Below are 22,771 nucleotides of genomic sequence, written 5' to 3'. Positions count from 1 at the left end.
CCGCCAGGGAAGCCCCCATCTAACTTTTTTTTTTTCTTTTTTTTTTTCATCTAACTTTTAAACGGATATTTTCTCTTTTATAATTTGGATCATCTACTCCTCCACCTCAAGACTCTTTTTAAAAAAATAAAAACTGCACAGATAGATATTAGGTGCATATACTTGTAACACACTCCTATAGTTAAACAGAAAAGTGCCAGAGAGAAGAAAAAAACAAAAAAACGGACACGAGCAACCACCAAACATCTGTTTAATGCTAAGAACACAGACATCCTAAAGAAGAGATAAACACTTAAGAAACAGAGTTTTGAGTTTTTTCCTAAACAGGATTTTGATCATGAAAACTAGCGTTCCAAACCTCGAAAACAATAGGGCATACAAACCTAGAAAAATGCAACACATATTTTATCCCTTATCTGAATTACCTGAGAACGCTGAAACATTCTCTTGAAGAGAGATCAGTATTAAAATCGTGCAAAGAAACTGTACCCATAGTGTTGAAACCATAAAACCAAGACCTGGCTTATACATGATAAGAACAAAATAAAAATAAAGCATGTAAAATAATATGCGGTTTACAGAATTCAAAGAAAATCAGGGTGAAAGAAAGGCAGTTAGGACAGGAGACATTCTATAAAGTGGGATGCTCCGATGATGTCTACTGCAAGCCCGGGTGAAGCCAGGCGCCCTGAACATGTGGAGCGGTCACTGAGAGGAAGGATAAAGCGTGATTTCTCTAACAGCCAGCAAATTAGCTGATGACCTGGGAAAACTTCCAGAATTAAAGCTGAGGTAGTTTTCAGTAAGGAACGTTCTCCTTGAAAGCATGGCCAGCGCGTGGTTGAGCCGGGACCTGATTCCAGCAAAGTGAATCTGCCGCTCTTTATTCAACTTTCTCAATGAGTCCCTAGAGCACAGATCCAAGTGGGGGGTGCTCCAGTACTTGGGGTGTCCAGCTGTGACGACGTCATTGGCTCTGAGGGAAGTCTGGGAGCCGATGGAGCTGGCCACAGAGCCTTGGGAGGACAGAGAGGCGGAAGACCTCAAACTGGAGGATCGCGACACAGACGTCTTTGATACTGCTGACCCCTCTTTAGCCTGGGTTCCCAGAAAGGAGAGGACATTCTCGTCCATGTCAGTCTGGGTGCCAGTGCACGCCGTGGCCATGCTGGCTTGTGTCCCCACATCACTCATGCTCAAGGCGGGCGTCTCCTCTCCTGGCTCCGTCTGAGTGGTGGCATCGGTCGCCCTCCCGCCCTCCAGCCTGTCTCTGCGGCTGCTGAAGCAGCCCTCCTCACTGATGGTGGAGGCCTCAGAGTCCTCGCGCCCGGCCTCTGCCTGGCCCTCCTCACAGCCCGGCTCGGCCTTCCTGGGGCTGCTCGAGAGCCTGGCCAGCCGTAGCCGCAGCAGGTTGCCCAGCGTGAGCTCCTTGCACAGTGGTTTCTGGTTGATGAGATGGTCAAACCTACCGCTGATCCGGAAGCTGGACAGGCGTTTGGGGCTGATGGGCTTTGACTGTGCGTACAGTATCCGGAACTCCAGGTCAAAATGTTCAACCACCTGGCCGGACAGGATGACCAGGTTGCTGCTGTTTAATTTGCCATCCGTCCATGTAAAACTTGAGGATTAAAAACAGACAGAAGCTGGTAAGGATGAGCGATCCTCATTTACTTACTGTCAACCTGAATATAAAGCCCAGATATCCTGAGACATAAGTCACAACTCTGGTGACAGCACACCTACCATGTAGTGTGAATGCAAGTTGCCTTAACACAGTACATAACCTAGGAATGCGTTAACACAAGAGTAAAACGGCCAAAATTTACACTCCTCGGCCTCAGAGTTGCTAAAAACTAGAAAGGGCTCCTAAAGCACTTAGGCCAGCGCCCTCACCATGAGAAGCGAGGAAGGTGCCTAGCGACGACACAGGGGGAAGCTAGTGGCAGAGCCTAGACTGGGCCCCGGTCCCTCCTCCATGCTGCCCTTTTCACAAAGGGAGACAGGACTGTCATTCTAACGATGACACTGTTGCTCAGTGCACGTTTAGAGCTGACAAGTGGCCGTGCGCCCCTGCCTGTCCAGCGTACCTCCTCCTTCCCATGGTAACAGAACCCTGCCCCCTCCCAGCACAGACAGCTTCATGTATGCACCCTCTCCAGTCACAACAGGGGTGGGCAGGTGAGCCAGGCTGGCTGGAGTATCCTATCCCCTGGGATGCGGGGACCTATGCAGGGTGGGCATGTGAACTAGCGAGAGCCAGGGAATTTTGCAAGACTGATACCAGTGCAGAGAGAAAGAAAGTCTCCCTCTTTGAGAAACGGCTACTGAAGGCCACGTGAGGAAGCCTGGATCTTTGCCTGCAAATGGAGAGCCTGACAGAGAATAAAGATCAACTAGAGAAAAGCAGAACCAGGAGACTGTGTTCTGATGAATGCATGGCCCCTACGTCAAGGTGAGCTGAAAACAAAGGGTCCCTTTCTACACTTTCAAGTTATGTGAGCCAGTAAATTCCATTTTGCACACAGTAGTTTGAGTTAGCTTTCTGCACTTGAAGTCACCGCACTGATACAGAAATTCGTATCAGGAGTAGGGTGTTTTACATAAGAAATCATAAAACATAGTAGCAACTCTGTCTCTTGCAACCAAGAACCTAGGCTAATGCAAATTCACCTTGAGAGCTGCCTTCAGAGCCTGAGAAGAAAGAAACCCTCAGTGAAATCATGTAAACAGGACACCTAACACCAGGATTTTACAACGTCCTCAACAAACAGAAGCCATCCTCGTCCTCAATAGTAGCATATTTCATTTGTAGGGGGTAATTTTTATATTTTATATTTTTTTAGAACAGCCAAAAAACCATTTGGAGCTAAGTTTGGGTAATACAGATAAATCCTACTTCGGGTGAAAATCTAGTTTCCTCCTGTTATTTCCAAACATCTTATGAAAGAAAGTCTCCAAGAAGAGTTCAAGTTTTGTTCCAAGCAATGACAGTACTGTTTGAAAAGAAAGACACCAAGAGTTCCTTGATCTGCTGGCCTCATCTTGCACAAGCCTTTGCACACCCACCTTTACCCAGGGCTGACACATAGTTATCACTCAGGGATGCGTGCTTCTTCACAAATACGTTTTTCTGGGGCTTCCCTGGTGGCGCAGTGGTTGGGAGTCCGCCTGCCGATGCAGGGGACGCAGGTTCGTGCCCCGGTCCGGGAAGATCCCACATGCCGCGGAGCGGCTGGGCCCGTGAGCCATGGCCGCTGAGCATGCGCGTTCAGAGCCTGTGCTCCGCAACTGGAGAGGCCACAACAGTGAGAGCCCCGCGTACCGCAAAAAAAAAAAAAAAAAACACGTTTTTCTATCCCTCTTTTTTGGGGGGGCGGGGGGGGGCTGTGCAGCATGCAGGATCTTAGCTCCCCAACCAGGGATCAAACCCATGATCCCTGCAGGGGAACTGCGGAGTCTTAACCACTGGACCGCCAGGGAAGTCCCCGTTTTTCTTTTTTAAACTGTAGAGACACACTTCACGTATAACATCAGAGTCTAACACAGAGGTGGCAGAACACACCACCATCAGAGAGACCTAAGTAAAAATGGTGTATCTTGGGCTTCCCTGATGGCGCAGTGGTTGAGAGTCCGCCTGCCGATGCAGGGGACACGGGTTCGTGCCCTGGTCTGGGAAGATCCCACATGCCGCGGAGCAGCTGGGACCGTGAGCCGTGGCCACTGAGCCTGCGCTCCGGAGCCTGTGCTCCGCAACGGGAGAGGCCACAACAGTGAGAGGCCCGTATACAGCAAAAAAAAAAAAAAAAAAAAATGGTGTATCTTAACCTCTGGAGATTGGTGTTTACCACTCTTTGTCTCCACCCTCCATTCAACTTCCCTGCTCTCTTCCCTCAGATGCCGTGCCAACGTGAGACTTCAAAGGTGGAGCCAGAAGCATAGATCAGTACTTTCTAGACTAAAGCACCAAATCACAAGGCTTGAAGCAAGGTGAAGGATTAAAGTAAGGGGGCTGCTTCAGCTGTGCCCTCTGCACTGAGGCAGATGCCTGCAACTGCCCTTCCCTTAAAGTAGGCAGGGACGTGGGGGGGTCAAAGGCCCCAAGGAACAGGAGTTGAGACTGTTCCTGTCTCTGTTAACCCCCAATTCATCCACTGCAGTCCTGGCTGAGCCTTGAATCTAGGACTCCCTCACTATCGGGTCTCCAGGCAAGTTTCAGCCTCTGTACTTTAGGTTTGTGGACCACGAGGCAGGGGAGGGGATCCCAGCCCGACCACCTTCCAGAGGAGGAGGCTTTGATTAACAGGCTCACACACACACAGATGCACACATAGCAGAAGGCTTGCCCATAAAGGCTCACACTGAGAGGAAAAAGCAGCTTTTACCTTTATATAGCACACTTCCTCTGAAAAGTTTAGATTAATAAGCATGGACGAGTCAGAAACTCACCTGTAGGAGCCTGTAGCCACACGAATGCCATCAATCAGTGTGAACTTTTCATGAACCTTCCCAACAATTTTAGTTCCTGACCTTGCATAGTAAATATTTCCTGTAATCGTCCGAACTGTCATCAGCTGTTGGTGGGAGAAGTGGGAGAAGAAGAAATGAATGATCCAGTGAGCACATGATAAAAGAAGCCTTAGTTTACAATTTCCAAACAGACAAGCTTACTAGCAGGTCAGTGGTTCACGGTCACCATTCGGTAACAACACCCACAGCACGCAAGCCAGATGATTCTCAGGACTCAAGTAACGCTACTTAGCATTTAGTTCATTTTCTTGCATGCTTTTTTATGCATGCATACTTATTTTTGAGACCTTCGGTTCATGTGGACACATGCTCTAGAAGATTCACTTTTTGGAGACACTAAACAATAGAATCCAAGAAATGACTTTGCAACAAAATGTGGGGGGATAAAATCATCAAAGAAAACATGCCAGTGACAGATAACATTTTAACAAAGGTTTAAAGAAGCTAAGCTGATGTTTCTCCTTCTCTTTAGTTTAATAACATTGCTAATAAATAATAGCTCAGGACTCCCCTGGTGGCTCAGTGGTTAAGAATCCGCCTGTCAATGCAGGGTACACGGGTTCGGTCCCTGGTCTGGGAAGATCCCACATGCTGTGGAGCAACTTAGCCCGTGCGCCACAACTACTGAGCCCCCGTGCCACAACTACTGAAGCCCGCACACCTAGAGCTGGTGCTCCGCAACAAGAGAAGCCACCACGGTGAGAAGCCCACACACCGCCACAAAGAGCAGCCCTCACTTTCTGCAACTAGAGAAAGCCCATGCGCAGCAACAAAGACCCAATGTGGCCAAAAATAAATAAATAAATTTATTTTTTAAAAAAGTAATGATTAAACACTATAGCAAGACATAACATCCAAAGAAGTGAAAACCTACATCTACACAAAAACCTGTACACAAATATTCATAGCAACTTTATTCATAACAGTAAAAAACTGGAAACTACCCTAATGTCCTTCAACGGGTGAATGGTTAAACTATGGTTCAACCATACCATATGATACAGTTCAGCAATGAAAAGGAACAATCTATTGATACACACAACAATTTGGACAGATCTCAAGGGCGTGAAAAAAAGCCAGCCTCAAAAGGTCACACACTGTATAATTCCATTTACATAACATTCTCTAAATGACAAAATTACAGAGATGGGGAACAAATTAGTGGTTGCCAGGGGTGAAAGATGCAGGGGAGGGCACGAGGAGGGGAGTGGATGTGACTATAAAGATGTAGCATGAGGGAGGTCTTTGTGGTGATTGAATAGCTCTGTATTCTGCTGGCAGTGGTGGGTACACATATGTATACATGTGATAAAATGGCACGAAATAGACACACATGGTACCCATGTCAATTTCCAGGTTCTGATATTGTGCTGTAAGTTACATAAGGTATAACTATTGGGGGAAACTGGGTGAAGGATACATGGAAACCTCTATGTACTATCTTTGCAACTTCTGTGAATCTATCGCTACTTCAAAATAAAAACAAAAGACAAAACAAAAAAATTAGGGCATAGCATAACATTGTTTCTGCAATATTCTTACCAAAATGCGTAATATGAATTTAACCATGGGGAAACATCAGATAAACCCATATTCTACAGAAAACTGGCTAGTATTCTTCAAAAGCATCAAGACTCTAAAAGACAAAGAAAGAGAGGAACAGCTCCAGATGAGAGGAAGCTAAGGAGAAATGACAACTAAATGCAAGATATGGTCCCAGATTGGATCCTGGATAAGAAAACCAGCATTCATGGAATGATGAGTGAAATTTATCATGTCTACAGAGTAGATAATAGTACTATATCAAGTTTATTTCCTGATTTTGAAATTTGTGCTGAGGTTTGTAAAATGTAAACATTTAGAAAATTTGGGCAAAGAGTATCCAGGGATGCCTTATATTATTTTTCTAACTCCTTTGTAAATCAAATTATTTCAAAATGAAAATTAAAACAAACAGACAAAAAACCTAGAACCTTCCATAGAGGTGCACATGAAGCTGGCAGGGGAGGGCTTCCCGGGCGATCCCTGAGCAGAGCTTCAAAGGGTCAACATATAATAACAAGCATAAAGAATATCACTGTGGGCAGATTTCAGTGTGGTTTTGTGCATCTTTCCCTTTGGAACTTACCTGAATGCTATGTAGGCCTCTGTGATTGTGGTCAAAGCACTTTTTTTTTTTTTTAATTTTTATTTTACATTGGAGTATAGTTGATTTACAATCAAAGCACTTTTGAGTGCCGGCACACAAACGTGTGACCAAGCTCCTGCAGGCAGGACACCCAACATTCTGGACCAGCCGCAGCACCAGGGCAGAAGAAGTCACCCCCACTTCTTCTGGTGAGGGGCAGGTTCACCAGCACACACAGGCCCTGGTGAGAGAAGCCTCCATGGCAAATGGTGCTTCCCGAAGAAGAAGTTAAGACATGATGAACATGGGTGAAGCCAAAAAGACAGATCTCCTTTTGACCCTTCCTAGAGGATCCAGACACCCACAAAGGCAGCAACCAACTCAGCAGGCAACTGAGTCAGCAAATACTCCTAGATTTCTGCTGAGTGGATGAATCAGAGCCAGTCACTCGATCAAAGTCGTGGCCGGGCTATTCTGTGATCTTCCTGCTGCCCACACACAGCCTCAATTACAGCAAGAGCACCTTGAAATTAAACATCAACACCTTCAATTTCTTCACCAGGCTCTGCGGCAGAGCAGGTATGGACTAAACATCTAGTTAGATGACGATGCACTTTCCAGGCCTGACTTGCATTTCCCTTGGGTCCACCTGACACATTTTTAAATTGACTGTCAGGTCACAGGGCTGACTGTTTCATTCCATCTCCAAGCTCCAAGCCTTACCTCCATCATGGATTTGCTTTGAAGCACTAGTGACAAGTTAGTAGCTACCTAATTAAACCCAATCCTGTTTCCTCTTGAGGGAGAACAACCAACAAGAGCTCTCAAGAGAAGTTAAACAGTCAAAATTGTGTAAACCAAATTGCTTGATAATAGCAAGGCGGTAAGTTCATGTCCCCTACGCGGTAGCCTACAGAACCAAAGTCCAACCTCTTCATTCACTTTGCTCATTGCTTTGTTTCCAGTACCTGGAACAATGAGTAGCTCAGAGTAGGTGCTCACATAGGTGAGAAACTAAGTTGATGAATTAAGGTGATGAACCAAGTTGCTGAATTAAGTTCTGAAGCTCTTAAGTTGCTTAATTTTTAAGAAGTGAATGGTGTAATAAATGACTATTTTTCTTGCCTTTCTACTAAAGAGAACAAGCTTGCTAAGTTACATAACCTTACATTTAAATACTTAAGCTCAAATTACTTTCATGCTCAGAGCAAAGGACATAAAAAGTCTAATTTTATAATAATGAGAAACGAGAGGCAGCATGTGACAGTGATTTAAGAACACTGGGGCTGCAGGCAGGCCGACAGATGGGGAAACTCCATCCCACTACTTTCTAGTTGTAGACACTGGGCTCTTGGTGTCACCACTTCCCAATATGAAACACAGGTATAACGCCACTCACCTGATGGGGCTGCTGTGAGGATTGAAGTTGCGTAACATTGTCAAGAGCCTAGGACAGTGCCAAGGACACAGCAGGACTCCGTAAACGGTGGTCCTTACAATTAAAATTGGAGCCTACCAGTGCTGCAGTCAAAAGCAGCAGCTTCCAAGGCAGCATCTTGCCATCAACAGACAAGCTCCCCATTAAGAGGCATCGTGACGTGAGGGAGAGGCCAAGGTCTGAACCTGACTCTGTCTTTCTTTCCTGTGAGACTTCAGGCAAACGACTTTTCTCACGGCCTCAGGTCCCGCCCTTACAACGGGGAGACCACCACCAACGGGGAGGTCACGGATGCTCAGTCATTATTTGCTGACTGGTGAAACTAGAAAGAGTGTAACACAAACCTTTTCCTCTTCAGGATGAACTTTCATATCCATGCACATATCCAAAAACTGAGAGAGCAGGGCCTGGTCCAGAAGGATGTAGACAGCAACTCCCTGTTTCCGACAGATTTCCTGCAGGTCCCGGAAGATGTCAATGTCCGTGAAAACATCCATAACCACTGCAATCACCTAGGGCGTGGGGCAGAGAGAAGAGCCAGCGGTCAACCCACAAGGACACCACCTTACAGCTCGTTGTCCGGACTCTGGACCCCGTCTCAGAGCTGGGAAAGGATTCCTGTCCTACAATACTCTCCCTTCCTTCTCCTTCTGCGGTATCAGTTTTCCTCTCACCGTGGACTCTTGTCTGTCTCCAAAGACACTCAGGCCACTGTATGCTACAAATCTGGACTTGACCCAGCCACTCTCCTCCACACTGCAAATTTCTCAAAACTATAGATTCATCCACTACTTTGACCTCCTATGAACTTGTTCCATTCAACTCTCTTCCTTTACTAAAACCCCTGTCTCACAAGCTCAGCTCAGACCGGCAAGATATCTAGGTTCTGCAGCTAACCCACCATCATTTTAGACACGTGGCTTGTTGCCCATGTCTGTAAAACAGGTATGTAAAAACTTAAGAGTCTCTCTGAGGCCCCCCCTTCTGGGTATACCAGTCTCCAAGTCTGATTTTATTGTCTGGTTTTGGATCATAATATGGTTTTCTATTATAATCTAGAAAGGGCCACCTCATCCACCACCAACTCATGGCTTGAAACTGACTGAGCCAGGCAAGTAGATTCTCCCACCTCCTGCCTCTGTCGCTGCACATCACCTCTTCATGACGTCTGCTCCCTCCACCTGTCAGGATCTAACCAAATGGCTTCCAGAGCACCAGCCCCTCCTCTGTAAAAGGTGGTCTCTGAAGTTCTCTGGTATCTGTCCGCAGCACAAGCCCGCAACAAGAGCATGGAAATATGTCCTAAGGATGCTGCCCTGCGGCTTGGACCAGTCCTTTCTGCTCCCCAACGACCCGGCTCCATTTGTGCCTCCTAATCAATTGTCCCCACTCAGCACACAGTACAGTTAAGGGCCACCTCAGCCACGTGGCCTTGGGTAGATTACAGCTGCTTCGAAAGTCTGTTTCCTTCGTTGCAAAATAGATTTGTCGTGAGCATTAAATGACTAGGCCATATCAAGTGCCCATACAAGAGATCCCTCTGCTATCTGTTCATTGATTCGCTTGACCAGTCCAGAGCTTCAGCCGTCCAGACAGTTCAGCGCAGGGAAACATCTCCCAGCTCCTGGCTTTCCTGCTTAAAGAGAGGCCGCTCCAGCAGCAAAGCCTCTAATCACACCCTCTGCAGGTTTGAAAGCATGGCCGTCAGCTAATTCCTGGCAGGTCTGCGGGGGAACCAAAACATGCGGGTCTCGTACAAGCCCCTGCATCGGGTCAGAGCCAGGACTGTCACCTTAGGAAACCACTCCCTGAAGCCAAGGTTTGGAGCTCTTCTGCAGGCTGGAGCTGCAATGTACCACCCTCCTCATAACCTCATCAGTAAAAACATGAGTCTCTTCCAATCACATTAAATCCTTTCCTGAACGTTAAGGTGACTGACTTACAGGTCTGTGAGAGCAGAGGCCCCTCAATGGGACTGATTCATCTCTGGGGGCCCAGAGGACTCAGGCCAGTACCCGAGAGTCATTATCCCTTAAGTATTTGGGTATCAAAGAAGTGCAGAGGGGCTTCCCTGGTGGCGCAGTGGTTAAGAATCCGCCTGCCAGTGCAGGGGACACAGGTTCGAGCCCTGGTCCGGAAAGATCCCACATGCCGCAGAGCACCTGGGCCCGTGCGCCACAACTATGGAGCCTGCGCTCCACAACTACTGAGCCCGCATGCCACAACTACTGAGGTCCGCGTACCTAGAGCCCGTGCTCCACAAGAGAAGCCACCGCAATGAGAAGCCCGCGCACTGCAACAAAGAGTAGCCTCTGCTCGCCGCAACTAGAGAAATCCCGCGTGCAGCAACGAAGACCCAAAGCAGCCCCCCCAAAATAAATAAATAAATTTATTTATTTTTTAAAAAAGAAGTGCAGAGACAGACGATTTTACTGTCCATCTCTAACACCTCAGAGTCTTGTTCACCAGGAGAAGGGACGCAGAAATGCGAGCTCCCAGGAAGTCATTGCTGTGAGGGAGTCTGGGAAAGACAATTTATCTCTCTGGTTCCCTTTCTCTAATGTTGCCAAAGCCCCAGCTGTGAGCTATTCTTGGCAAAGGGTACAGCTAAACCCCACTGGAGACAATGATTTAGAAAATAAAAAGTGTTCCTTCTAAATTGGTGGCATCTTCAAAAGTTTATGTCCTCCAATGCATTTTTATACATCCTATCTGGAGATGTATCTATCCCACTAATTCAGGCCAAACAACTTACTGGTTAAAAGGCAGAAAGGTGTGGGCACAGTTCCCAGCTCTGTGGCTTACTGCTGTGTGACTCTGGGCAAGTTGCTTAATCTCTCTGAGTCTCAGTTTCCTCCTCTGGAAGATACGGATAATATCATCTAGCATCCACATCACAGGGCTGTTGTGAGGATTAAATGAGACAAAGCATGGAAAGGGCTTTGCTCAGGCATGAACTAGGTGTTCAAATGCAGCCAGCACCTCAGAGTCTACTGTGGGCTGAACGCTGTGCTAGGTGGAAAGATGGCTATAAAGGATTCGACATGCACCTGACTTACCCACAAAGAGAGGACACGGGCTGCAGAGAAGGAAAATGATACTTACTGTAACAGGCAAGGAAATCAGGGGAACGCTTTGGGGGACGGGGAGACAGTAAAGCATCTCCCTTGCAGGCGTAGACCCAACACAGGCCCTCAAATGTTTACCAAAGGAGAGAAAAGGAGGATTCCTGGAGGAGATGGCCTTTGAGTTGAATCACAAATCAGGACGATTTGGACAGGGGAGAAGCAAAGGGGAGGGCATCCGGCAGGAAGCCACATGATGACAGAGGAAGATGTAGGAAATGATGGGGTATGTCCCAGTCTGGCTGGAACGCAGAGTATGCATGAGAAGGAGCGACAGGACGTGACTGAGAGACAGGTGAGTGTGCAGGAGCATGGAAGGCCTTGGATGCCAACCAAGGTGTCAGGATCATACAGGCCATGGAGGGGAGGAGGTATAGGATGAGTGATGAGTTTAGTGATGAACCCAACAGGACAGAAGAAGCTGATGCTGGAAGTGTTGGTTGGAGATGTGGCCCCCCTCCTGCAACATAGGGCCACACACCTAAGTACCTGAAACACAGCAGGCACTTAGGTAGCTTTTTAGGTTCAGCAAATGTTTAGGAGGACTAAAGACTGAAAGAATAAAAATCAGTGATAGAGGTTTTGACGGTGGGCCAGGCAGGAAGCCATGAGGGTCACAGAGAAGGGAAAGGGGCCCGTGGGAAAGGTAAGCAATGTTCTCCCTGGGATGAGGGAGGAGAGATGGGGGTGGAGGGAGGCTGATTCAGGTCCACACAAACAGCAAACAGAAACAGAAACAATCTTGAGAGAGAGAGAGGTTTTGAAACTGATTTTGAGGTGGCAGTAAAACTTCATAAAGGGGTTCTGAATACACACATGTGAGAATGAGTCGAGCTCATAAGAGAAAGTGAGAGAAAATCAATCCGGGGTCAGTCCCCGTCCTCAGGAGAGACAGGAGGTGAGCGCAACGGGGCCGATGGATGTGCACCCAGGTGCCACCGGGACAGAGCCGAGGAAGCGGGCCCAGCTGGCCGGGCTAGAGAGGGCTGGAGGGTTGCTGGAAGCAGGGCCCCAGGAGCGGGGCCCACAGCATAAGGCGCCTGCCAAACTGAATTTTGATTTATCATTTAACAAAACAATTGTGCAAACAACCCCCTTTGTTAGGTAGTGAGTCAGTATCTAATTTGCTGTTAGTTTCATTGCTTGGTTTTGAAGCTTCAACCTTTCCTGTGTGCTGAAAATAGTTGGGTTTGAACGCCCACGGGGTACTTAGAGGGTAGATGGAGATGCTTCTCCCTCTGACTCCCCCTGCATCCAACATCCCCTCCTCTTTCTAGAGCAGGACCTTTAAAAGACTTCTGGAGGAAGAACAGTCCTATGGGTGGAAGCAGTCAGCAGGAAGGCCCGCCTTCCTTCCAGACCCCATCCCCGCTCCCCCTTACTCTCTGCCCTCAGCCCCACCCCACCCCCGCCCCCATGCAACCAAGCCCGGCGCAGCTGAACTAGACCTGGGGCTTCTCAAGTCTGTGAAGGGACAGACTCCTCTGAACTGAGCAATGACCTGGGCTCATTTGCTAGCCAGCTGAGTGTCTGCTTTGCAGAGCTGGCCACATCTCCTAGGTGTTGGCGTCCACGCTGCAGGCTGCTGGGCCCTAGGAGAGCACCTGGACTTGAAAGCGGTCATCACTCCCACTCCCTGAGTCATACCGCAGGATGGACAAAAGAGAGACACATGGGCAGGCGGGCATCCCATGCTCATCAAGTGCCCACATGGTCACGGTGGGTATTGCCCTGTCCCAGCCTATGCTACAAAGAGCCTACCCGCTCTCCTAGAGGTGGAAAGCTCTGCAAGTGGTGGCTTGTGAGTGTCCGATCCAGGGTCAAAAGCCCATCTGCAACTCAGCGCACGTTGGTCCTAACATGACACCTAAAGAGGAAACACCCAGCTGTCGGAGCCTGGATGGTTGGTCTGCTGCCAGTCCCCATGCTGTTCCTGCTCTTCTCCAGCCACATCTACAGCAGCCACTCCTGCATCAAGTCCCATGGCATCATCGCAGGTGACAAAACCTCAAGCCTTTCCTCCCTCAGCCACTCCTACCCGTCCCTCGATGATTTATACCATGGGACCCGGTGATCCACGTGGTTACAGGTAGCAGTCCCCGGGGTATTCTGCACAGGCCCTGTGCATGTTACTTTTCACACAGAACTGAAATCTTTTCTGTTTGCCAGAAGCTCTAAAGAGGTATCCCAAGATTTGAAAACCCCGTTAATTGTTATCTCCAATTTACTGATAAGAAAAATAAAGCGTGCAGAGGTTCGGTGACTTGTTCAAGGTGACACACTCAGGCAAACGCAGGAGCTGGAATTTCAGCCCAGCTGACCCCAGAGCTACCTATTAAAAAGTGTTAGATTGGGACTTCCCTGGCAGTCCAGTGGCTAAGACTCCGTGCTTCCAATGCAGGGGGCACAGGTTCGATCCCTGGTCAGGGAGCTAAGATCCCACATGCTGCACGGTGCGGCCAAAAAAGAAAAAAAAAGTGTTAGATTAAACATTATTGCAAACAAATCTAATGTTCCGTCTTCAAATGATTGAAAGCTTAGACTAAATCCTGGAAGGATCAGTAGAGTATTCCGTGAAGTATATGAGATTGAGCCCATCACAAAGGAGGATCACTAAGAACACAAAACAACTTGCCGAGTGAACGTCAGGCACCTTGAAATGCCCTAGGACAGCAGGCACTTCTTTCTGCGGGCAGTTCTGCTAACTCCGAACTGACTAAATCAGGAAACCTTGGGAGGCACAGATGCTACATGAACAGGCTACAGAGCTAGACCTGGACGTGGATGCAGGCTCCTCCACTTCTCGTCACCGTGTTCCCTCTAGCAAGTTACTTCCATTCTGTTGGCTTCTGCAACATGCAAATAATGCTACCCACCTTGTAGTGTTTGCAGTGGGTTTGGTCAAGAGAGAACACTTGACAGTTCCTGGCACCACAGAAAGCCCTTATATGGCAGCTGTCATAGTCTTAGTCCTAATTCTGCCACCGACCCTGGCCAAGTCATTCTACCTGAGCTCGGCATCCTCAAACCCGGCTCCTCCGAGCTCTATCATCTGATTCACACACCCTCGATGGGCGGGGCAGGGCTCTGAGCAGGCACTTGAGCAGCCTCGAGGGGCTACTCAGGGTTGGTCGTTCCTGTTCTCATTCCAGCTCTTCCTCTGCCTGGAGCAGGAAGTCTGTGTCACTCACCCCTTCTCACTGCACCTCAGTTTCTCTCCCTTCCCACCCATGGTCATAAAGCAAGGACACATGTGAGAGATGCTTGGAATTCTACCAAAGGTCTACGCACGTGCAAAGATGCGTCAGCCTGTTGGTGGTCAACAAGAGCCTGCCTGCTGAATTCCTCACGTTGACTGAGGGACACCCGACTCGACTTCCTTCAAGTCCCCAGGGCTCCTGCCTCTTCTGGAGACCTTCTTGCCAAAAAAAAAAAAAAAAAAGACCTATATTTTCACCCCATGTATTACAGATTTTAACAGAACAGAAATTTTCTCCTGGAAATTTCTTTTAACATCTTTAAATAATGGGGCTTCCCTGGTAGCACAGTGGTTAAGAATCTGCCTGCCAATGCAGGGGACACAGGTTACAGCCCTGGTCGGGGGAAGATCCCACATGCCACGGAGCAACTAAGCCCGTGCACCACAACTACTGAGCCTGCTCTCTAGAGCCCGCGAGCCACAACTACTGACCCCACGTGCCACAACTACTGAAGCCCAGGTGCCTAGAGCCCGTGCTCCACAACAAGAGAAGCCACCGCAATGAGAAGCCCGCGCACTGCAGCCAAGAGTAGTCCCCGCTCACCGCAACTAGAGAGAGCCCGCGTGCAGCAACGAAGACCCAACGCAGCCAAATATAAATAAATAAATAAATTTATTTAAAAAATTAAAATAAAATAAAATCTTTCAATAGTGATCTTGATATCAACTTCAGGGTTTAAAGACAAAAAGAACGTCAATTTCCACAGCAAAACCTAAATTCATTCGTGCGTGTTGTTTTCTCTAAGTTTCATGGGCTCTTACAAAATTAGCAATTTAAGTATCAGATTAAATTGCCGATGGAGCCTCTATCTGCAGAGAGTGGCCTGGGGCCCCTCTGGGAAGGCAGGGGTGGGTAAACCAATTTTTCAATGGCCCCAGGGGTGCAGGGACCAGCCACATACAGCAACATTTCCTCTGCACTATTCCAGCATGAAGTACACAGGCGGGCTGGGCTTTTTCAAAGGGAGGGGAAAGCATCAAGAGACGTTTTGCGGGGGGAAGGGGCTTTATCATCGTGAGTTATTTTTTTTTTATAATTATGTAAAACATCTGCCTGGCTCCCAAGTCCAATCGACAAAACAAGCTACATCCAGAGACACCTAGCTTCCATCCTTGTCCCTTCTCTTCTGCCCTCCCCACAAAGATAATAACTTCAACTAGTTTGGGGTTTCTCCCATTTTTTAAAAAATATAAATAAAAGTATGCATGTGTACACATACTCATTTATGTTACTAAACGAGTAGGTATATGTGTGTATACATATGTATATATATATGCTCATATCCCCCCTGTAGATACAAGGCAGCGTACGATACGCGTTGTTCTAGACCAGTGCTGTCCCAGCAGAACCTTCTTAGATGGTGGAGGGTCTGTATCTGCACTGTCCAACATGGCCGCCACTAGCCATAAGCAGTGATTAAAATACTTGAAATATGACTGGTGCAATAAAGGAACTGAGTTTTTTAATGTATTTCCTTTTTTTTTTTTTTTTTTTTTTTTGCGGTACACGGGCCTCTCACTGTTGTGGCCTCTCCCGTTGCAGAGCAACAGGCTCTGGACGCGCAGGCTCAGCGGCCATGGCTCACGGGCCCAGCCGCTCCGCGGCATGTGGGATCTTCCCGGACCGGGGCACGAATCCGTGTCCCGTGCATCGGCAGACGGACTCTCAACCACTGCGCCACCAGGGAAGCCCTGTATTTCCTTTTAAGTCACATAAATTTAAATAGCCACAGGTGGCCAACGGCTGCCGCATTGGTCACTGCGGTTCTAGCCACTTAATCGTAGGAAACAGAGCTAGCGCTCATCCCTTTTCAGAGCTGCTAGGCGCTGCACTGTGCAGAAGGATCCGTTTACTCACCAATCTGCCACTGATGGATGTTTGAGCCCTTCCAGCCTTTTGCTGTTATAATCAGTGCTGCAACAAATAGCCAACTGCATAGGCCTGTTCATATTTTTCACCAGTGTATCTTTGGGACAGATACACAGACATGGAACTGCTAGGTCAATGGGTAAATACAACTGAAATTTTGCTGAATATTGCCAGATTCCCCTCCAGAGGTTCTATCATTTGCATCCGGACTTTAAAAAAGCCAGTAGGCCTACTACTTTTCTTCATGAGAGAACTTATCCTTTAACCATAAAGGAACCAGAGAATAATTCTGCAGCTTCTCTACTGCCCAATGGATGCCAGGTGAAAAGAATAAAGAAATGAAATGGTAGACAGAAAACAGAATAGTGGTTGCTGGGGGCTGAGAGGAGGAGGGAATGGGGAGTTATTGTTCAGTGGGAACAGAGGCTCCTCTTGGGAAGATGAACAAGTTCTGGACCTGGATGGTGGTGATGGTTGCATGTGGTGATGGTGAATGTCCTTAATCCACTGATCTGTACACTTTAAAAAAGTGCTAAATTTTGTTACATATATTTTACCACAATTAAAAAGAAGAAAGAAATGAAATGGCGAAAGACTCCAAAATCCTTAACCTGACACACAGAACCAAAAGGAAGGGACAAAAAGTAGCCACACTTAGTCTAGTGGGCAGCATCTCACGCATCGGTGAGATTTCCTAGGACAGTGGTTCTCAACCAAGGGCAATTTTGCCCCTCAGAGGACATTTGGCAATGTCTGGGGACACTTTTTAAAATTGTAAAATATATAACATATATAATATTTCCATCTTAACAATTCCTAAGCATACAATTCAGTGGCCTTAATTACATTTGCAATGCCGTCAGCCCTCACCACTATCTGTTTCCAAAACTTTTTTATCACCCCCAACTGAAACTCTAACCACTAAAGCAGTAACTCCTTCTTCCCCTGACCCCCTCCCCAGGGGAGACATTTTTGAACGTGATGACCATTTTTTGGCGGGGGCCAGTGCTTCTGGCATCCACTGGGTGGAGGCCAGGGATACTACTCAGCATCCTACAATGCACAGGACAACCCCTCAGAACAAAGAGCGTTATCCCGTCCGAAACGTCAATAGTGATGAGGTTGAGAAAGCCTGCCCTGGGTTCCGAACAGGAACTGCTCACACTGCACAGGTTCAATTGCAACTCAGAGGAGGACTGTGCAAGGCCAGGAGGGCCTTAATTTGGATACATCCACGCGCACACCAGGGGTCTCCAACAGATTCCTCAGCTGTTACTCCTCCTAGGAGGCAGGACTCTTTGTCAACACAACGACAGCTTTTTACAAATGCTCAGGTTATCAAAAGGATGCCCAAGTGTGAGGTCATAGCAAAAGTGCCCCTTTGGAACAAAAGCTCATAGGGAATGGGCGGCTGGTAAGAGCGATGGCTCTGGAGAGTGCAGGACCTCCTAGCAGGGTGAGCTTTGTCTGTGAGCTCCCATCCAGACGCTAGGAATATCCCAAGAGCCTCGGCAACAGCACATCACCAAGTGAGGGCACACAGCACTTCCAGGCAAGGTCTCCACTCCCAGCCGATCTGTGGGGGCCAGAGTCCAGCCCAACGCTGATTCACATGGCAACAGAGACAAAGAAATTAATGACTCATCAACAAATACAGTAGTACAGGGATAGATTCTAGAGTATGTGTGTAAGGGGGAAATCCTGTGTAGTTCAAAATTCTCCTAAGAGCAGACATCTCAGCTCTCAAGAAGTCCAAAGGGGGGGAAAAAAAGTCCAAAACAGTACTTCCTCCGGCTTTGGTGAAGCTCAACTGACACCGAGTCAGCTTGTATTCAGAAGCCACGCTGTACATAAATCGTGTGTTTCTAGGTGCTGTACCTCACTCAACACAGCAGACCCACGCTTTGAAAGGTGCGCAGAAACTGAGCCCACGGCAGAACTGGCAGGTTCACAGCCCTGGTCCCACCTACCCTGGGACAAGTCCTTGCTGAGCAGATAGGCAGGCAAACTCACTTGCTGAATGATCAAAGGTGCACGTGAGAGGTCTCCGCTGTACCTACTGAGCACTATTCGGTGCCAGAGGCCCTACAAGCCTAAACGGCTCAAAAGCAACATGAGTCCTGGATGAGGACCCATCCCAGAACCATCCGTTGAGGCCGCAGAGCCAGGATCAGACACCACCATTTACCAAGTGAGCCTGGCTTCTTGTGCCTGTACCCTGACCACCCCAGTCTCCTTCCTGCCAAGGGGAGATCTAGTCCTGTCATCGTCATTTTCCTTTTTCTTTAATATGCAACATGGAAATTAAAAGTTCAAATCTTAAGAAACCCTTAAAAAAAACCCAGCTTATTGAAAACTACCAAAGCACCGACCCTCCCTCATGGCAGGGGGCCCTGTGGAGTGGTGAGTGGTCGAGAGCCCGGGCTCAGGGGCCAGGCAGACGGGCTCATGCCCAGCTCTGTCCCACACTAACTGTATCTTGCGGAAGCTACTTATCGTCTCTGTGCCTGGTCTCTTCTTAATTGTGGCCTCCTCTTAGGTTGGGGAGGGTTAACTGAGAGAGTGCAGGTAAAGGGCTTAGCACAGAAACTGACCCTTTAAAAGTGCTCAATCACACCGTCAAGCGCTTTCGCCATCTGAACACAGACACAGAACGGCTTCTCATCTCATCTGGAAACAGCCTGAGACCTACATCTCCACAGTCCTCGCCGTCACAGGCACTGGACTTCAAAGGATGTATTCGGAGTGACACAGCCGCTCCTGTGTACACATCCCACACCTCTACCTGGAGCAGCTGCACTGGACCAGCCACCAGGTTAGCTCTCTAACACCTGTCTCCTCCACAGATTTCTGTCCACCTGGGGACAGCGACGCCTCCTTACCTCCACAGGGCACAAGGCAGAGCGTGGTGGCTGATAGCGGTTAAGAGACGCTGTGCCTCGGTTTGAGTCCTGGCTCTGTCATTCCCTGGCTGTGTGACCTCGGGGCAACTTAACTTCTCTATGCCTCAATTTCATCAGCCACAAAATGGAGCTAATAATCGCACCTACCTTAGGGTTACTTGGAACAGTGCCTGGCAGAGAAAGCATTAGTATGTTTTGGGGTTTGGGGTTTTTTTTTTTTTACATAAAAGAGATGGTGTCTGAGACCTCAAGTTTAGCGTGTCTCAAATCCCACTCACCTCCCCATCCCTACCCTCAGCCTCATTCTTCTCCTGTATTCTAATTTCGTGGCATCACCACTCACCCAAGCTAAAAAACCTCAATTCTTCCTATACCTTCTCCTTGGCCTTGCCTACGTTCCTGCCCTCTCCCTCACTACCCTTCCGGTCCATCGAATGACCAAGTCCTGTCAATTCTACCTAAAATTCTTCCCCTGCCCGAGCCCCAGCACTGCCTCAGCACAGACCCCCTTCGACCCCCTTCTCACGTGTAGATCCCTAAGCCCCTCCGTACTACCACCTCTACTCCAGTCTCGCCCCTCTCTAACCCATCCCCCTTCCTGCTCTCGCCAGCATTTACTGCTCAGGAACCCCAATCTGATCAGCTCCTCTCCTCCCTTTAAACCTGCGATGGCTCCCCACTGCTCCTTCCAGTAGCGTGCGAAGCCCTCGACAGTCTGGCGTCAGTCTTTCCCTTCAGCCTCCTCTCCTACCATTAACTCCCACATACTCTCTGCTCCAGCTGTGAGGAACTTGGCTGCCTCCCCAAATGCCAGGTGTTTTCACACTTCTGGGCTGGTCCCTATCTTCTGGTCTGGCAAGCCCCACCCATCCTCTTGGACCCAGCTCCAAGGTCACCATCACTCCTAAAGCTTTCTTCAGCCTGCAGCAACTTCCTCACTGCTTCCCGCCAGCAGACCGTCAACTCTCAAGTGCAAGCAAGGATCATGTCCTTCACCTGTGGCCCCAGCCCCTGGGGCACAGTGTCCAATACACAGTAGGCTCTGAATAAGCAAGCAATCTGGCATATGGCAGAGACACTGAAAATACTCATCAGATTTAAAGGTAACGTACCACCTTTCTCAGTTAAAACTGCCCAGGTTCCAAATACAGAATCTTGAACATATAAGTGTGTAGCTGGACTAGGGCACAGAGCACGGCAAGAGGTTCTACCCAGGAATGCATTACAGAATGCCTACAAGACAAAGGTGTCTGAGCATCAGCCTTGAGCCCCTTCTAAGACCAGCATGAGTTGATGGACAGTCTTCCCTCTGGTCTTAGCTCCAGTGCCCCTCCACTACCACTAAAAATCGGATGTAAGCAAGAGGATAGGGCAATTCCGCTCTCTTTCATGGAGACCCGTTCATTACTTTTCTGAAGTTCCAAGTGCCCAAGTTCTCCCCCTAGACGTGATCGTTGGGAAGGCACACCTATCCTAAAATGGTGTCTTTTTCCATCTTTTCAATCCTCCCGCTGAACCCATAGTGTCTGTTGCATCAAAAGGACCCTCAGCACACCCAAAGCGCTGCAGGACTGATAATAGCCTAGCTGGAGCCCACACCTACCTCCACAAAGGCAAGGCACTAGCCTACCGTACCCCCTACGCACTGCAACCCCACCATCAGGCAAAGAGCACCCAGCGCAGGGACACTGGTAAGTCAGGGCTTGTCCCTTCTTGGTTACTTCAATTGCCTTGATGCACAGATATCATAACCACAGTCAGACACACAGGTACGAGCCCTACCAAGTCTTACCGTGGCCTGGGGCTTTACCTGCCATGTCTCTGGCACAGGCAGACAGCCAGGAAGCTGGGCACTGCCAGTCAGCAAGCGAGGTGGCATTTGATCATGGCTCTGGAGGAACGAGTCTGCTGCCACACCCTACCCACCCCTCCCACCTTTTGGGCTGCATTCTTCCTCCCAGATCCCTAGTACCCAGCACCCTGCTGCAGTCTCATCCTGGCTGGCAGAGAGACAAAACCTCCCACTGCACCCCAATACCTTGTCACACTAAGAGTCAGACAACAGCACCAAAACCCACTGTGAAGAGAGAGATGACTTAATGCAGGGGTATCTGCATTTTTTTTTCCAGCTTATGGAAACGCAAACTCCCTTCCCCACCCATTCACTGAAGGAGCAACTTCCCCTCCAGGCCTGCAGGAGGAAAAAGGGTCGGGGCTCACTTTGCCACTCTGGTATGTATCTGCTTTCTACAACAAAAGACACGTGCAGGTGACTAGCAATGATAGATTCCTAATGCCCTGCAGTTGTCTCTGGGGACAACTTTCAGGAATTTTCCCCTAGGTTATGCGCTTCTTGGGTATTGCATCTCCTAAGAAGCTCCTGAAAGCGGGATCTAGAGTTGGCTGACAGACAGTCTGACAACTGGTTTTAACTGAAAGCTGTAACTAGCAGGACTTCTGATCACCCTCCCAGGGAATGTGAATGTTAGGAGTTGGAACTTGGGCACAATCCGCCGTCTTGGGGACCGAGACTCCTCCCACTCTCCCCTGCCACGAAGAGCGGCCAGGGAGGAGATCGGGGATCCGAGGGGATACACGCAGAGTGGGGCGAGTCGGGACCCCGGGACCACCCGGCTCGCGCTCCTAGCAGACCTCAGTTTCCCGTTTTTGAAGGGAGTGTCCCGTCGGACCGGGGACCGAGGTGACCCGAGGAGCCGGGCCGCGACGCTCACCTCTCGCGCCGAGCGGAGCTGCTGGCGCAGCGCGTCCTTGCAGCCATAGGGGCCGCGGGCGCCCGTGCCGCGGGGCTGGAAGTGCGCCTCGACGCGCGTGGCCCCGCGGTAGGCGCCCTTATAGAAGGAGGGCCAGCCGAGCTCCAGCAGCGGCGGCTCCAGGTCCGACTGCTCGGGGAAGTAGGTGCCGGAGGAGCAGTCGTGCGACGAGCCGAAGGAATCCTCGGCCCCCGCTGCCGCGCCCTCCTCGCCGGGCCGCTCGGCCGCGCCTAGGATGGCGCGCACCTCGTCGGGGTTTAGGAAGCGGCCGAGGCGCTCGCGTCGCAGGAAGGCCGCGAAAGCGTCGGGGCCGCCCGCCACCAGCTCCTCGAGCGCCAAGCGCCGCTCCTCGCTGTACAGCTCGGCCGGGTTGGGCGGCCCGCACGGCGACAGGCAGGCTGCGGGCAGTTCGTCCAGGCCATCGGACCGCAGAGCCATGGCGACGCTCTGACACAAGACAGCTCGGACCACCACGGGAGCGCAGGACACTTTATAGGCACCTTTGAATCTAACCGGCCCGCGCCATTGGCCGCGCCGCCCCTCCCTGGCTCTTCCATTGGCTGCCTTGTTGTGACGGCAGAGTCCGGAAGCAGTGCACGCCTCTACGACTCCGCCCCCTGAAGTGCTATTGGCTGCCCCGCGGCGCGGCCCGGCCCCGCCCCGCCCCGCAGCCCTGCCCCACCCAGCGCCTCCGTAGAGGTCCGGGACTGCGGCTGAGACCACGTTCTTGCTCCGTGGTTCCTCAGCGGA

General features: G+C 49.5%; 1 protein-coding gene across 1 annotated transcript; it reads right to left on the bottom strand.

The window, feature by feature from the left end:
* Positions 1 to 233: 233 nt before the first annotated feature.
* FAM83D (family with sequence similarity 83 member D) lies at positions 234 to 22,488 on the bottom strand. The gene is made up of 4 exons (XM_004312684.4): positions 21,983 to 22,488; positions 8,438 to 8,605; positions 4,447 to 4,571; positions 234 to 1,618 (listed from the first exon to the last, which is right to left on the bottom strand). Exons 1-4 carry the CDS (start codon positions 22,457 to 22,459, stop codon positions 706 to 708), a joined length of 1,683 nt encoding a protein of 560 aa, XP_004312732.3. The 5' UTR covers positions 22,460 to 22,488; the 3' UTR covers positions 234 to 705.
* Between the last annotated feature and the right edge of the window lie 283 nt (positions 22,489 to 22,771).

Source organism: Tursiops truncatus, chromosome 15 (assembly GCF_011762595.2).
Source record: "Tursiops truncatus isolate mTurTru1 chromosome 15, mTurTru1.mat.Y, whole genome shotgun sequence".
Taxonomy (NCBI): Eukaryota; Metazoa; Chordata; class Mammalia; order Artiodactyla; family Delphinidae; genus Tursiops; species Tursiops truncatus.
Note: the sequence above shows the minus strand (reverse complement) of the source record. Positions and strands in the feature narration are given on the sequence as shown.

Excerpts from the sequence above, each read along its gene's own strand:
- FAM83D (XM_004312684.4), bottom strand. The coding sequence starts at position 22,459 with ATGGCTCTGCGGTCCGATGGCCTGGACGAACTGCCCGCAGCCTGCCTG. Across the intron at positions 8,606-21,982 it reads AGCTCCGCTCGGCGCGAGAG|GTGATTGCAGTGGTTATGGA; the intron begins GTGAGCGTCGCG and ends CCCACGCCCTAG. Across the intron at positions 4,572-8,437 it reads TTCATCCTGAAGAGGAAAAG|CTGATGACAGTTCGGACGAT; the intron begins GTTTGTGTTACA and ends TCCCACCAACAG.